The 15,835-nt window shown below is 43.8% G+C and overlaps 2 protein-coding genes across 2 annotated transcripts; one reads left to right on the forward strand and one right to left on the reverse strand.

The window, feature by feature from the left end:
* The first annotated feature begins 1,636 nt into the window (after positions 1–1,636).
* LOC119316623 (DEAD-box ATP-dependent RNA helicase 41) lies at positions 1,637–5,992 on the forward strand. Its single transcript, XM_037590987.1, has 3 exons — positions 1,637–1,966; positions 2,875–2,984; positions 4,081–5,992. The coding sequence occupies exons 2-3, from the start codon at positions 2,909–2,911 to the stop codon at positions 5,628–5,630; spliced, it is 1,626 nt and encodes a 541-aa protein (XP_037446884.1). The 5' UTR covers positions 1,637–1,966; positions 2,875–2,908; the 3' UTR covers positions 5,631–5,992.
* A 4,163-nt stretch (positions 5,993–10,155) lies between these two features.
* LOC119319019 (ethylene-responsive transcription factor WIN1-like) lies at positions 10,156–11,324 on the reverse strand. Its single transcript, XM_037593539.1, has 2 exons — positions 11,035–11,324; positions 10,156–10,909 (listed from the first exon to the last, which is right to left on the reverse strand). Exons 1-2 carry the CDS (start codon positions 11,115–11,117, stop codon positions 10,369–10,371), a joined length of 624 nt encoding a protein of 207 aa, XP_037449436.1. The 5' UTR covers positions 11,118–11,324; the 3' UTR covers positions 10,156–10,368.
* Between the last annotated feature and the right edge of the window lie 4,511 nt (positions 11,325–15,835).

Consider the following 15,835-nt stretch of genomic DNA (forward strand, 5'->3'; position numbering starts at 1 on the left):
TCTTTTGCAAAATTAATCTGAGCTCTCTATTACTCAATTCTACTTGACCACTAGACTGTGGATGATATGGAGATGCAATTCTATGATTAACATCATACTTAGCAAACATTTTACGGAAGGCACCATGAATAAAATGTGAACCACCATCGGTCATTAAGTATCTAGGGACTCCAAATCTCGGAAAACTAACTTCTTTAAGCATCTTAATAGAGGTGTTGTGATCAGCACTACTAGTTGGAATAGCCTCTGCCCACTTAGTAACGTAACCAACAACAACTAAAATATGTGTGTACCCATTAGAGGAAGGAAAAGGTCCCATATAATCAAAGCCCCAAACATCAAATGGTTCAATAACAAGTGAATAATTCATAGGCATTTCTTGACGTCTACTAATATTACCAATTCTTTGGCATTCATCACAAGACAAAACAAACTTACGGGCATCCTTGAAGAGAGTAGGCCAATAAAAACCGGATTGCAATACCTTATGTGCAGTTCTATCTCCAGCATGGTGTCCTCCATAAGCCTCGGAGTGACACTTGCGTAGGATCTGTTCTTGTTCATGCTCAGGTACACAACATCTAATAACACCATCAACTCCTTCTTTATAAAGGTGTGGGTCAGCCAATTTTTTTGCTTTCATCCGCCCCGGCGCCGAGCCACCTCGCCGCGACTTTTCATTGCTCGCCAGCAGGTCGGCGAGGGCGACGAGGACCATGAGATGTTCCTTTTCTTGGACGTCGGCCTCGGCTTCGTCCTCCAGCAGCGCGGCGAATGCTTCCTCGTCGCCCGAGTCCATTGCCGAGGTAGGCAAATCGCCGAACACCTTGCATGTGCGGTGGGCGCATACCCGCCGCTATACCGCCTCTCCGCGGCCGGCAACGCCGGAAAAATCGCCCAGCCGATGGTCGAGAGGCTGCCTCGGCGAAACCTCTGCTCTTTTTTTGGCCGGAAAAATCTAGCGGTGGCGGGCGGTGGGCGGCGCTGGGATCATCCGATTGGCGGCCGAGCGCGCGGGGGTGGAAGAAAGATTTGATTTTTCGCCCGACGATGTGGGTCTAACGTGCTTTTCCCTCGCGCCGGAGCCCCCGAGCACCCCCAGTGCACCGGGTTTGGTCTATAATCGCCGGGCCCAAAAACAAATCGAGCCGGCGTCGAAAATGTCGCATGGGGCCTGTTGGGGACGCGGCTCGAGATGTTCTTGTGAACTTAGTTAGAACCTGTTTGGTACGCGTCCTGGCTTCCGTGCCTGATAGAAAGTGGTGCCTGGACATTACCTAGGAACTGGAAATTTTATGCCTGGCCAGGCATGGGCTGTTTGGTTGCATACCTCGCCTAAAAAAAGTTTACTGGAAAAAGCATTACAGTTCAGAGCTAACTCACAAAAGAACCCCGCTGAATAATGTACTACTTGTAGCCAGGCTGCCTCCAGGCGACCGGTTCCTTGTGCCTGAGCCAGGCTAATCAAGTAGCCTGGGTCATGGGCCAGGCTAATCAAGATTTTGTGGTCACCAGGCCAGGCTAGCTTCTGCTCCCGTGGACTCCAACCAAACATGGTACAGGCAGTTTTCAGGCATGGTACAGGCCAGGCGCGAACGGACGAGGACGCCATCCAAACTGGCCCTTAATCCCGAACTCCACTCTGCCTTCCCTCATCCCTCGGAATCAGAAAGAAAAAACGCGATTCCCCTCAGCCGTCTCCCGCCCGCGATTCCCCCCTCTGTCCGTACTCGCCGCCAGTCGCCTGCCTCGACGGCCACTCGCCGTTGCCGGACGCCCAGAAGGCCAGGACCCACCTGCGGCCAGTCGCCCCGCCCAGCCCCGTCCGGCCAACAGCGGCACCATCGCGCCGGCTAGCCTAGCCGCTCAGTCCGCACTCGGCAGGCGGCAGCAATCAGCAGTGCTGCCCGGCGGCCGGCGGCAGTGTGCAGGCGTGCAGCAGCCAGCGCCCAGCCCGTTGTCTTCAGTACGCACTGCCCAATCTCCATCCCCCAATTTCATCATTACTCATTAGGGTTTGTTGTTTTTTATAATTATATTTATTGAGAAAACATTGCCCCTGTGTATGTCATATTCGTTGTCTGTGCCCAATCCCAGTTGGCATGCCAGAATTGCTGTCAATTTTCTTTAGCGGTGGACCGCCCTGTTGCAAAATCTAGACCTGCCACTGCCGGTAACAATGGTACTATAGGCAAAATATGTGATGCTATTGCTGGGAGTGTCGCACCTTGATGATTAGTTTTTACTACTACCTCCGTTTCAGTTTACAAGTCCTACGCGTATACCTAGGTTACCAATTTTATCATCTTAATATAAACTATATAACACAAAAATTATACGGTTTGAAAATAGAACTTCTGAAGTTTATATTGATATATTTTTTGTAATATATGACCTGTATTAGGTCGGTCAAATTGACGACCTAGGGGCACGCGCACGCCCTGTAAACTGAGAGAGAGGTAGTATGACTGAATTTGTTGGGAAGATAACCCTGTAATGCCTTGACGACCTTTATTTTATTTGACTTGTTCTCAAGTATACCAATGACCATATTTTTATTCTAGTAATATTTAGTATTATGGTGTCCGTAAGGTGTTTTGTTGTTCACATCTACGATAAACACAGCAAGAGATCACAAAGAAGTTAAACATTAGACAACTACCGTCCAAGGGCATCTGGCATTAGACTTTTCATCAGAGAACTCGCAAATAAAGTACGTGGACGGGACAGAAGCCGAAAAGAACTGGATTGCAGTTTCTCAGGGTCTTTTTTCCATCACTGAATCTGTGGGGTAGATAAGCTTAAGCCGTTTCTGGAGAAGTTCCAGCGTAAAGAACTGTGCCCTAATTTCCTTCCTCCTTCTCTTCTGTGCAGTTTATTTATGGTACTTATTTCCCACCTCAGTTAAATGGGACAAGGGGAGAAAGATTCAGCTGATAATTTGGTCTCTCCATCTGATGATAGGAACGAGCTGCAAGTGGAAGGTACGTGCATTGAATTTGTCAGAGCACATATCTGCAAAGCCGAATAATTGGATGCATATTTATTCTCATCCAAAATAAAGCAAATGAAATCAGTAAATTGGAAATCCAGATCTTCAATGGAAAAATATTTATTTGCAGACTTTATATCTCCATAGTTAGTAAACAGAACTTCGTGAGTCTAATAATAAAATATTTTTTTGTCTGTCTGACATCATTTATGGCATTCTACCTTATTAGCTGATTAACATTTTGTTTTTCCCATGTTATAGTTTTGCTCTCCTATTATCTTGCAACATAATACCAGCCTTTTCTCGTTCACCTAGGACCTTGCATCTCTGTATAGCTTTTCAGCAATGGGACACTTTTCTATCCTACTACGTATTTGATTCCATCCATAAATCAATTTTTCCTCCTATGCTCTGAGTTCCAGTATTGATAAGAATTCGAGTTCTTATTATTCTTATATGTTCTGGTATGAATATGCCATACCAATTCGTTATGTATGGATGATGGATGAGATTCCATGGATAGAGAGCCAGTTCTAATAGACTTATGGAACTTTCCCATTCAGCCATGGATGCTTAACAGGGATCATCGTACATCGTAAATAACCAATTTTCATATAGGAAGACATATCATAGAAAAATGAAATTGAATTTTTTTTTGAACAATCGGAAATATTCCGAGATGGCAAATATTCGGAGATGACTATGAAAACACCTCTCTGGATCCTTGAATTGAAAGATAGATTGAGAGGGATCAAGAATCCTAATTCTCGCTATTTGGAATTGATCCAATTCTATCGAGTCTGACTTATAGTTATCATTTCTCTTTAGCAAAGAATGACCTTGGTTATCAAAGTATTGAACAAACGGGATCCATTTACTTATGGTACCTAGTTGGGATTGATAACAATGACCTAATGAATTATGAGTTTAATAGATCGTTCTTCCTCTCTGCTCCATGTATTCAGTCAAGGAATCACAAAACACGGTGCACATGTCTGATGTAATAGTAGAGGATTGCCTTCTCTCTGCTCCATGTATTCGTTCAAGGAATCAAAACACCTTGTTCATGATATTTGTTACTCTTACAGATCTACGTGTGAAGGAAAGATGCTTTGAGCAGAGAGAAGCTCTTCCTGGGGAGCCTCGCTGTGTTATATGTGGTCGATACGGGGAATATATATGTGATCAGACTGATGATGATATCTGTAGTGTGGAATGCAAGACTGCTCTTCTTGCTAGAATTGCCGCTGAAACAAAGATACCAGTAAAAGCACCAGCACGCATAAAAGTTCCGTTTGGTGATGAGAGCTTCTGTGTCCGAGACAATAATTTTCCCGATATACCGAGTTTGCATGCCAGCCAGATCGTTTCACTGAGAAATAAACTTGACATTTGTGTCAAGGGTGAGGCAATTCCTGATCCAATCATGTGTTTCTCTTCCTGTGGTCTTCCTGAGAAGCTTGTGCACAATCTTGATGCTGCAGGGTATACCATGCCTACTCCGGTGCAGATGCAAGTCATCCCTGCATCAATAAGTAATAGAAGCCTACTTGTCTCTGCAGATACTGGTTCAGGGAAAACAGCTTCTTTTCTAGTTCCTATAATTGCACATTGTTCACGGAGAGAGCTGCAGCAATGTGAAAGCAAGCGTGGGCCCTTGGCTATAGTCCTTGCTCCAACTAGGGAGCTATGCCTACAGGTGGAGGATCAAGCAAAAGTTCTTGGAAAGGGTTTACCATTTAAAACTGCTCTAGTTGTTGGTGGAGATCCCCTGGCTCAGCAAATATATAGAATTGAAAATGGTGTCGAGTTAATTGTGGGCACCCCAGGAAGACTAATTGATCTTCTGATGAAACACAATGTTGACCTTACAGATGTTTCTGTGTTTGTTCTGGATGAAGTGGACTGCTTGCTAGAGAGAGGATTCAGAGATCAGGCCATGCAGATCTTTCGTGCACTCTCATGTCCACAGGTTATGATGTTTTCAGCAACAATACATTCAGAAATTGAGAAATTGTCAAACTCACTGTCGAACAACATGATACATATTTCTTGTGGGAACCCAGGTAAACCAAATAAATCAGTTAGACAAGTGGTAATTTGGGTGGAGTCTAAGCAGAAGAAGCAGAAGATTTTTGAGATAATAAAAAGTAAGCAGCACTTTAAACCTCCTGCTGTTGTATTTGTGAGTTCCAGAGTTGGTGCCGATCTCTTGTCTGAAGCCATTACTGCTGCTACTGGGTTGGAGGTTATTTCTATTCATGGTGAGAAAACAATGGAAGAGAGAAGAGAAAGATTGAGACGGTTTCTCACAGGAGAAGTATCTGTTGTTGTTTGTACCGGGGTCTTGGGACGTGGAATGGATCTTCTGAAAGTACATCAAGTGATTTTGTTTGACATGCCAAATTCCATTGATGAATATATTCACCAAGTTGGAAGAGCGTCTCGGATGGGTAAGGAGGGCGTGGCTATTGTCTTTGTGAATGAGGAAGATAGGAAACTTTTTGGAGAGCTTGCTCAGGTTCTGAAGACTGCAGGAGCTCCAATTCCTCGGGAACTCTCTAATTCAAAATTCACCAGCAGTATTTCTCTTGGCACTGACAGGAAGAGAAAACTGAGTTCTCGGGCACATTCTTGACCAGTACGCATAACAGATATGTGGTCAATCTTTTTAATATGACAACTGTATGCTCTACCGGTTATATGGCTTTGTTGTTTGATAGCTGAGGTTAAAAGTTTTGTAGGAAGACAGTGCATGTTGTGCATCCATCTTCATGTGGATAGGCCAGATATCGGAATTTGTAACTCCTGAAATATATGGCAACTTCCTTGACAGCTTTACCAATGAGTCTAAAGACGATTCTTCAGGGCCTGTGTCTGGAATCAATTTATGCAGAAAATGTAAACAAGCTACCTTATGTGTAATTTTATCAAAATGTTGGTCAAACACACATGGTGCAGTTGACTTAAATAATGGTATGATTTGTATTTTCCTTGATTCATTTGTTCAATGTTACACTGATGGTTTCCTGGTTCTTGTTTGTTTTCTTTCTGATTCTGGATTATCTGAATTAGGGAAGCCTGGATAGGATTTTAATTGTGAAACCACTGAATGATGAATACTCAAATAAGTATAGTGATTTGAGGTTCAATAATTAATATTGCGTGTGAACAATTCCGTAAGAGTAGTGAGCTTTTCTTTTTGGGCAAACGGTAGCTAGGGTAGTAAACCTATACCACTATGATAGTTGATAGGTGAGGCATCAACGCACAATTTAATGGTCCATTTTGTTAATAGCGAAGCACAATACTGGGACCATCTTACTCAGTCCCTTACTGAGAATATCCATGATTTTGTTTACTTTCTTTTTCTAATTGCATATTTGATACATGTTTAGGGAACATATATTTGTTTCCTTTACTGGGAAAATGTTCGCTAGCTCAATAGTTCAACAGTAGTGAACCAGCCCTATAAACAAAATTAGTGTAACCACAAGTAGTATGGCATTCTATATAAACATCCTTCCACAAGCACATCAATATGTCCTGCCATGGCATCTTTTTACAACTGCAGTGTGGTTCCATTTCAAATACTACAATAACTGACTACACGTTTTTTTAAACAAACTGTCTGATTTTAACTATTCCCATTTAGGTGGACCACTGGCAATTCTTAATCATGCAAATACGAATTATGCTTTATTTTCTATCTATGCTGCTCCATTCGACCGAAAAAGGCTTTTGCCCTGCTTTATATATAAAGCAACAACAGAACATTACAACACGACACGGCACCACACAGATGACAAAGGAAACGGCAAGATGCAACGGTGCTGAGGATGGTAGTCCCCTGCCTGGGCGGGCCTCTCCCACCCACGGCACTGGCGGCGGCTGGGAGTGGACCCCGCGCCTCCTGCGCCGGTCGCTGATGAAGGAGCTTTGCCTCCCTGGTCAGCAAGACCACTCCCGCGCTGTCGCTACCGTGAGAAGTTGCGCCACCAAGGCCGGCCAGACCACCACGGCAACCCTCCATGGCCAGATCTGCGCAGGGCAAGCCGGCAAGACCACTCGAGTTGTCAGGAGGGGCGGGGGTCGGGGGAGATGGGGAAAGAATTCTCAGCGTGTTTGGCAGCCTGAGGGAAAGGGATTGGGAGTTTACAGAAGGGAGTGTCTAGGGATTAGGCTTGCGAAGTAGATTTTTAGTCCAAATCCCCTGTTTGATGTGTGGTGGGAATTTGGAGGAAGCTTCATCCCACCTGAATTAACAGGGGGAGACTAGGGAAGAAATACGTGGGAGTTAGCCTGTTTAATTACCTTTCCCCTTCCTTCCTCAATTCCCTTGCCCCAACCAAACAATGGATTTATATGCCTCATACCCCTTAAACTCTCATCCCTGTCACTAATTCCCACCAACCAAACACGCTGTCTATCCTATGCTGTTCCATTCAACAACTTATTCTGACAATTCTATCACGTGGAACCATAATAGACACTCGAATCATATGTATGGTTAATCTTATTAAAACCATAATATGCAGATCTAGCATATGAAAATATAACTATCAGAAAGTAAGTAACTTAATGTGATATGCTTTACAATCTTTATTAAAATGACATCACTGATTTATTTGAATAGTATTGAAGCAAAGGGTAGAGTTAATGTCGGAGGACCATCACAGCTATCTAGCTGGCCATATTTAATTCATGCTTTTGCAACATGGGAGTTCTTTGACCTGCTAATGTGGTACTAGAAATTATGGAACACATGATACTGGACAATTTAGGGTAGTCATATACTCTTCTGAATAATGAGACATAATGACCTGACTATTTCACTTGCCCTTTGTCTTTTTCAAAATTAGATGTACTATGTGTTTGCCGTGTTATAATTTCTTAGTACTTGGATCTGTATAACTTATTTATTGAACTTATAGGACGGCGGAGTGGTCGGAATTAGTCACCAAATTCACCCTGTGATAGACATACATGTTAGAAGGGGAGCCTTGGCGCAGTGGTAAAGCTGCTGCCTTGTGACCATGAGGTCATGGGTTCAAGTCCTGGAAACAGCCTCTTACAGAAATGTAGGGAAAGGCTGCGTACTATAGACCCAAAGTGGTCGGACCCTTCCCTGGACCCTGCGCAAGCGGGAGCTACATGCACCAGGTTGCCCTTTTTTATAGACATACATGTTAAAGTCCACGACTGTAAATATATACCTTAGTAATTAGCAATTAATATATGGCACTTCATAACCTTGTACATAAAAGATGGAAAAGACCAACTTAGGATATAAATCTCTTTAGAGCTGTCCCTGTAGAGCAGGATCCTTTGATGTTGTTTATTGTGTTATTGTGTATCAAGAGTGAAGAGGTGTGTAGTGATGCTACATGTACATGGTAGCTTGCGGCAAAGGGTCGAAGAATGACTTCGAAATGATACTAGATGCACATTACTGCAAAAGTTGGCTGAAGTCTGAAGGAGCAGGTGGAGAAAGCTTTTGGTTGTTGCTTGAAGGATCCCCTTGAGGATGGGAGCTGTGGCAGTAATGGGGACGAGTTCGGGAATTTTGAAGGCCAGTATTACTACATCTGCTGACGGTGCAACCGTGCAAGCAAGACATGGTGGGTGAAAAGACAGTTAGTCTCCATTCAAACATTTCCATCTTTATATAGGTATGGACGGGAACATGATAAAGAAAGTACACAACTTAACTATCTTAAGAACCCAAACTTGTGTAATGCCATTTATTCCCTGACATAGTAGCTCAGTATTCAGAAACTATGGTTGACAGCGTTTTTCCATCTATGTTATTGTTTTCTCCTTTTCTGATAAAATTGTTTGTAATGACCGCCCAACTAACTGACCTGGCCCTTAAGCATGCCTGCTCTGTACCAACCTCTAACTCAACCATGAAGCTGATATTTTTTTGTCATTTCTCCATATTCTGAAGTCTGGAAAGACAAAGAAGGAATGTGAGGACCTTGCTCGTCGTTCTTGATGTGTCTATCTTTTCTTTTCACACACATAAACTCTTTTGACTTGCCAATGTTGAGTTAGCATCTGATCTAACAAGCTCTGACCATTAAGTTTCTTCTAATTCTGTATTTGCTAAGTCGGCAAGAGTTGCTCATTTTGGGCTTACCATGATGGATGGTCATCATCACTGGCACGTAAACTATTTTCACAAACTCACCTTATATGATGGCCTTCTCTTTAGTACATAATTGACATGAGCTGTATCTGTCTAGTGACTATGTTCTATTTGTTTGATTATTAGTTGAAGCTCCAAGGCTGCTATCAGTTGTTCCTAGTCTGAAGGCAAAGGATCTGCTGGTCATTATAGCATATGGGCTCATCCTAGCTAACCTAACATGATTGATTAATTGTCACTTATTGTGCATTGCATTTCGTCATTGAATGAGGAGAAATACGACTCTCAAGGTCTTTTTGTACACCTGTCCTCGAATAATTTTTCTATGGTCCATTCTTGGGTTGATCATTCACACCCTTAAGACTTCTTTGGTCTGGGAGAGTTCTAGGTGGATTTCTTAGGATTTAGTTCGAAAAATGCATACTCATACATCTACGTTGCTGAGCATGTGATTGCATGATGTGGAGTTGTTGACGACATTGCTAACGTAACTGGCAGAAGGGAGCTTCCTGACAATATACCCTTCTCATGTTCAAAAACATTTCACCTCCCTTGTTTTGAAGGAAATTCCTGACGACTGCAGATGATGGAATTGTGTGCTAGCTGAGGCACAATGCCAAGTTGTAGGCTTCGATCGATACCTTATTTTTTCGCGAACAATTTTTTATCTTTTTTTTTTTGACTGAGTTGCGTTGGTGCTTGGCTGCTTGCTGGTTTGTCTTATATCCCTTATAAATGTTTTTCCTCAAAATAAATGCATACACATATCGCATCAATACAAGAAAATGGTTGGTGTTTTCTTCTGTATACATAAACCTCTAGAGCCCATGGTCCTTAGAAATGATTGTCGTATAGAGCTGAGGTCTTCTTCACAAATATCACCTTCATCATGTTATTTAGATTTCTAAGAGTCCAAGTTTGGAGTCTGAAGTTGAATGAAGGCATGAGGTAACACAAAACCACATTCTATTTATTTCCTTTATATATACTACATAACTGACATTGATGTATATAATAAAGTATCTTGACGGTGACTGTGTATGTAATAACAAATATAAGTACATATAGCTGCACACAGTTGCAAACTTATGCTTTTTGTAACTTGGATCGAGTAGTAGACATATATCTATCTTCCTGAAACAACCTGAACTGCTTGCGTACCAACCAGTCTACGGGATCCTGATCTCGGATGGCGACGTTGCGATGCTGTTTCGTCCATGCTTTTTCAGACGACGAAGCTACCTTCTTCTCCATGCGATGGCGAAGCTGGACCGCTACTGCTCAGCAGCTCCTCGATCATCTGCAGCGTGAGCCTCTCCTCGTCATCCATTGTACTCGCCGGTGAAGAAGCCGTGGTTGCTGACACTGTGGACTGCGCTGCCACCGCATCGCCGGATGGCCCGGCCCCTTTGTTGAGCTCCACGGTCATGACCCAGTTGGAGTCGGCGCGGGCCCCTGCACGCTTCTGCCAGACGCCAATGTGGGACTTCTCGGTGTCAAGGCGAAGGCAGGTGAGGGACGGAGACGGCGCCTTGCAGCACTTGCGAAGCTTGGCACTGAGAACCTGGGACAGGTTGCTCGTAGAGGAGGAGGAGCTGCCGCCACGAACGTCCCGGGTTGCAGCTGGGGCAGGATCGCCGGTGCTGCTCCTCTGCACGGGGAAGTTGGTCTTGGCATTGCGGCCGCTCATCAGAACGGCGGCCTCGTCGTAGGCCCGTGCAGCCTCTTCAGCGGTTTCGAAGGTACCAAGCCACACCCTTCTTTTACTTCATTCACAAAGACACGCATGCAGTTTGTTAGAATCTTGTAAACCGATCGATGGAAAAACCACTGATCTTTAGAGGAAGTTAGAGGGAATCGAGGGAAGCTAGAAAGGAGGGGAGGGGCTTACAGGAGGGGGTGTCTGATCTCAGAGACCCAGGAGCCCCAGTGGCGCTGCCTGACTCCACGAAACTTCTTCTTGGGTTGCACCATTTGTTCTGCCTGTCTTTCACAGACGAGGGAACGAGCCTCTTGAGTCCGCCAAGGTGTTGTGGGGGGTGAGGAGAAGAGCTCTGGTCCGAGTGATGAATATAAGCTGCCCAGCCTGTACTTGCCTCTGCACTGCCGTGTTAGATGTGGTTAGATGCGTAGGTAGTCAAATAGTACGCGGCACAGTGTCACACGCCCCCCCTCACAGAAGAGAGTGTGCCTGGTCTAGTTTTCACCGGCCATCATTGGAAGACAGTGTATACACCGGAGAGCATGGGTGCCTTGCTGCTGGGGTCACTTACCAGTACCACCACCAGTCTAGCACGCAGCCGTGCGCGGAGGCAGAAGACAAGAGCGAGATCGGGGGAGGCGCAACGGAAGTCTGGAGGGGGTCCGCAGGGGTGGACTGTCGGTGAACTGAGTAGATGCATAGCATAACCACCTTCCCTGCTAGTACAGTGGTAATAAACACGCTCACCTACACCAGTGGCCAGCCACATTTAATTGTGGGGCTGGGCAGCCCTGGCACTGGCAGAGTTGATTCACCTAAGCTCCTACAACTAGCCATGTCTTCCCTTCTTCTCAAAGATCAGATCCCGAGATTATTATTATTATTATTATTATTATTATTATTATTATTATTACTACTATTATTAAAGGCCCAACAGGTCAGGTACCAACAGCTGTTCACCAGAAGCCTTGAGCTAAATGAGTTAATGAAAGTTACAATAATGTTACAAACCAGGACAAAGGTGCAAGTAAAACTGAGTCAGATACAGAAAGAGAGCTCGCCATCTTGGTTCTTTCGTAGCTAATGGCCGTGGTCCTGATGCCCAATCCAATCATGGGTTTGAGTGCCATGGGACGCATGGCCCCTTGGCACTTAACTGCAAAGACTGGTATGTCAAGGCTTCTGTTTGGATTGTCAATATGGTAAGACTTGTGTTGGGAAACCAGCGTTTTCGGGATATTTTGTGCTTTGTGTGCGATGGCCTCTTGGAGGCTCTTTTGCTTCATTTGTAACACCTCTTCATCTTTCAACACCCAGTCTTTTTTGAGCCGTGGAATGTGCAACATAATGTTGCTTTTAAGCTAGGGTAGATTACTTTTAGACTTGATAGAGCGGTTTTGAGTAAGACTTGCTGGGGAGCTGTCAAGCTTCCCTTTGCTCCGATATTTTTGGCTCTGGGATCGCTTCCTTGGAGCTGGTTCGCATTTAAGCCTGTCCAAGGTTAGCTCCATGTACAGCCTGGTGATGACGATGGTGCGTGCTCATGTTTCCTTTGCTTGATGGAGAATTTAAAAGTTATATCTTCTGACATATTGTTGACTGCTGTGTTATGATCGTCGTGCTTGGTCGCAAGACTTCCCAAATTTCATCAAAGTTTTCCATCTATGCATTATGTGTTTTTTCGATCTTTTTTCACGCAATCTGAAAGTTCATGGCAGTGACTTCAGATTTGTAAACATCTTGCTGCTCTTCTTAACACTACCATCCATAATTCTGCTCAAATGGGGTATATGCCCTGACAATGCACGGCAAGGGTAGTACTAACTAGGCCGTGGACGTCCCTACGCAGTCTGGTGATATCGACATTTAAGTGTCCAACAGTTGGTCTGCAATAATTGTCATATTTCACCAGGCAACTGCCCCGATTTCATTTTATTTTTTGTGTTGAAGTGAATCGGATTTGCTTGCTGGAGTCCGTTACCCCTGTCGACTCAGTTAATGAGGAGCAGGTATGTGCAGGCTCCACAGACATCTGTGTCAGGTTTTGCTGGATAGGAAGCTTCTGTGCCCGATCTATTCTTCTGACACTGTCTGCACTGCACGCAACCTTTTCCTCATGGCAAGTACATGCAGCACACCAGTTCAAACTGGCAGCAGCACATCAAGTCAGGAAATAGTACCATTTCACAATGTACTAGTGCCTCTTTAGAAATCTTTGGAGTTTTGGATCTCGACTGGTCAAACCAAAAACTCCTTAAATTCGAGTGTTAATATGTGTGTACTTGTTTAAATTGATCACAAGTGAAATAATATCTTGTTAGATTTCTTATACTAGAAGTAAAAATATTATTTTTGTGTGCTTTCAGTCCCTATATGTTTTTGCACTGTGGAGTTTCATGAGTAGCCAGTATTTCTTTTTGTCTCGTGGCACATATTACAAATGCATTTTTTGCTTGATTTTGGCTGAGATGGTGGATGGATGATGTGGAAGGGTCTGAGGGACAATATGTGGCCAGACCGGGTTGCCAAATCATTAGTTTCTGGTAGAACTCGAGGACCTTAGCGGGATACCGGACCGGAGTCTGGCTGGCCGGCCTCAATTATTTCTCATTGTGTCTCAGGATACTAGCTCAACTGCATTGTGTGCAAGGAAGAAAAACATGGTTAAATGATCGGACAACTATCAAGGTGCATACTGCATATGGATATGCCTACGTGCAGCGCCTCGTTATTATCTGCATCACACTATAATGTCCCACTGAAATATAGGTTTTGCTTTGGAAAGCGTGCACCCAAACCTCCCTCCAATTTTACATTTGGCATTGATCTCGCTGCTCATCCAACCTGGATGCAATTAGGGGACATGTGTTGCGTGTATTTAGTACTCTTTGATTCAAAGGGAATTCTACATATTGGGGGATTTCACTGTTTGATTTATCTGATTGAAACCACTGAAGCTTTTACCATGAACATTTTGCATGTTATTCTAAAGAAATTTCTGTTGTTTCGGTTACATCTACGGCAAACACTTGGTGCTCCTACCTCTGTATACAGCGCGGCGAAATCACTTCTATTACATATTCATGCGTTTGCAATTTCTATACTGTTGTGCTTTTGGTTGCATGTTCTTGAAAAAGCTCAAAATGATTTGGATCTGGACATCAGACTGCTGATCGGCGAAGAAAATTGCAAGGGCAAGCCCTGGTATGACATAAGGGCAGTTGTGCATTATTAGTACATAATATTGCGATCGATGACGTTTTTTCTTGTAAGGACAAAGTTGCCGAAAGGACAAATCTGAGGGACAAGGCATTAAAGCTGGCCTTAATTAAGCACTCTCTTATTGTTACGACGAGTCCAACGTACGGTGGCTTTCTCTTTCTCGTGCATGCATGGATCAACCGTACATATATGCGCAAAAATATGTTTACTAGGTGGCAAAAATATGCAAAAATTTGTCTTAGGTACATGGCAAATTTACAAAAAAATGTAGATGGCAGCTTTTTGCACTAGGTACAAATGGTCATAACCGCATTTGTTTTGATTTATTTTGCAACAGTTTTTAGACACCAAACTACATGGAAAATTTATTTCCGTGCATCATTCCAAATTTGTCATGTGTCTATGGAAAATCTATTTTACACACCATGGCAATTTTTTTCAATTCAAGCATTGCAATTTTATTAATTACACCATGATAGTTCTATGGCAAATCTATTTTACACACCATGACAATTTAAGGGTGTGCTATTTTAAAAGATCCGCCACCTCGCGAGCCATCATATCTGGCATAATCTAGCGGCCACGCGTGGTCGTCTACTTTTGCAACAAAAGTCTTGTTGCGGAATCCTTTGTAACAAAAATCTTGTTGCAGAAACATTTGCAAATAGAGGTTGGTTGCAGAATTATTTTGCAGCAAGAATCATGTTGCAGAAATGTCTATGATTTTTTTTGCAACAGAGAGCATGTTGCATGAATATTTGTAGAATTTTTTTTTTGTAACAGATGTCTTGTTACAGAAAAATTATGCAACGGAGATCATTGCCGGAACTGTTGCTGCCGTGGCACCGGCGGTTGCGGTTGAGCTCGAGGAGGTGACGAGCGCCACTGTGAACCACGACACGACGAACACACTCCCTATGGCGACCTCCTCGTCCAACAGTAGTGTTCGATGCAGGCGGGCGAAGTCGGGGGCGACAGAGGGGCGGAGGCAGCCAAGGGAGTGAGATGTCGATCTTGCCTGAGCGGATCCGGTAGGAGGCGGCTTGGGCGAGCTCTTTAGGTGGCCGGTGTAGAGACGACCGATGGCCGAGGAGATGAGCAGGAGAGAGGGCCCAACCGACGAGGAGAGGAAATAGGAGGAGAGAGAGGGGAGGGCTGCCGATGAAGGAAAGCTTGCTCGTCGCTGCGCCGACGGATCTGGTGGCATGCATGCTTGGTGGTTGCCAGGATCCAGATCTTGCAACAAATTAATTGTTGTGGGGAGAAGATTGCAACAATAGGTCAGTTGCAAACCTAGACTGTGGAAAAAGGATGCTTCGGAGCCATCCGATTAAAGAAAGTTCCGACGGCCACAGAGGCGATCGATGCGCACAGAAAGATCAATCGGGTGATCAGAATCGTTTCCCTTTCATTATTTAGACCATGGCAATTTTATTAGTTAGACCATGATAATTTTATTGTAGGTTGCATGGCAATTTAATATTTTATACCATGGCATTTGTATTATGCAGATCATGGATTTTTTTTTCTCAAATCTGCCATGATTTTTGAGAAATACCCCCTCCCCCCCCCTCCTATTTTGCATGTGGCTATTACACAATTTTCAAAACTTGCCAGCATTTTTAGGAAACATATTTTTTTTGACAAAATTGCCATGCGATCATTGATGCATTTGCATGTTTTGCCTTGTTTCTAGTTAACATTTTTTTCTTTTCAATTTTTTGCCGTGCGATTACTTTTATTTCATTTTCTATGCTACATAGCATGG

This window comes from Triticum dicoccoides, chromosome 6A, assembly GCF_002162155.2.
Source record: "Triticum dicoccoides isolate Atlit2015 ecotype Zavitan chromosome 6A, WEW_v2.0, whole genome shotgun sequence".
Lineage (NCBI taxonomy): Eukaryota > Viridiplantae > Streptophyta > Magnoliopsida > Poales > Poaceae > Triticum > Triticum dicoccoides.

What these genes read in the sequence shown, in the direction of transcription:
- LOC119319019 (XM_037593539.1), bottom strand. Translation starts at nt 11,117, where the DNA reads ATGGTGCAACCCAAGAAGAAGTTTCGTGGAGTCAGGCAGCGCCACTGG. An exon ending in GAGATCAGACACCCCCTCCT is followed by an intron (nt 10,910 to 11,034) that starts GTAAGCCCCTCC and finishes TTGTGAATGAAG; the next exon opens with TAAAAGAAGGGTGTGGCTTG.
- LOC119316623 (XM_037590987.1), top strand. Translation starts at nt 2,909, where the DNA reads ATGGGACAAGGGGAGAAAGATTCAGCTGATAATTTGGTCTCTCCATCT. An exon ending in GAACGAGCTGCAAGTGGAAG is followed by an intron (nt 2,985 to 4,080) that starts GTACGTGCATTG and finishes TTACTCTTACAG; the next exon opens with ATCTACGTGTGAAGGAAAGA.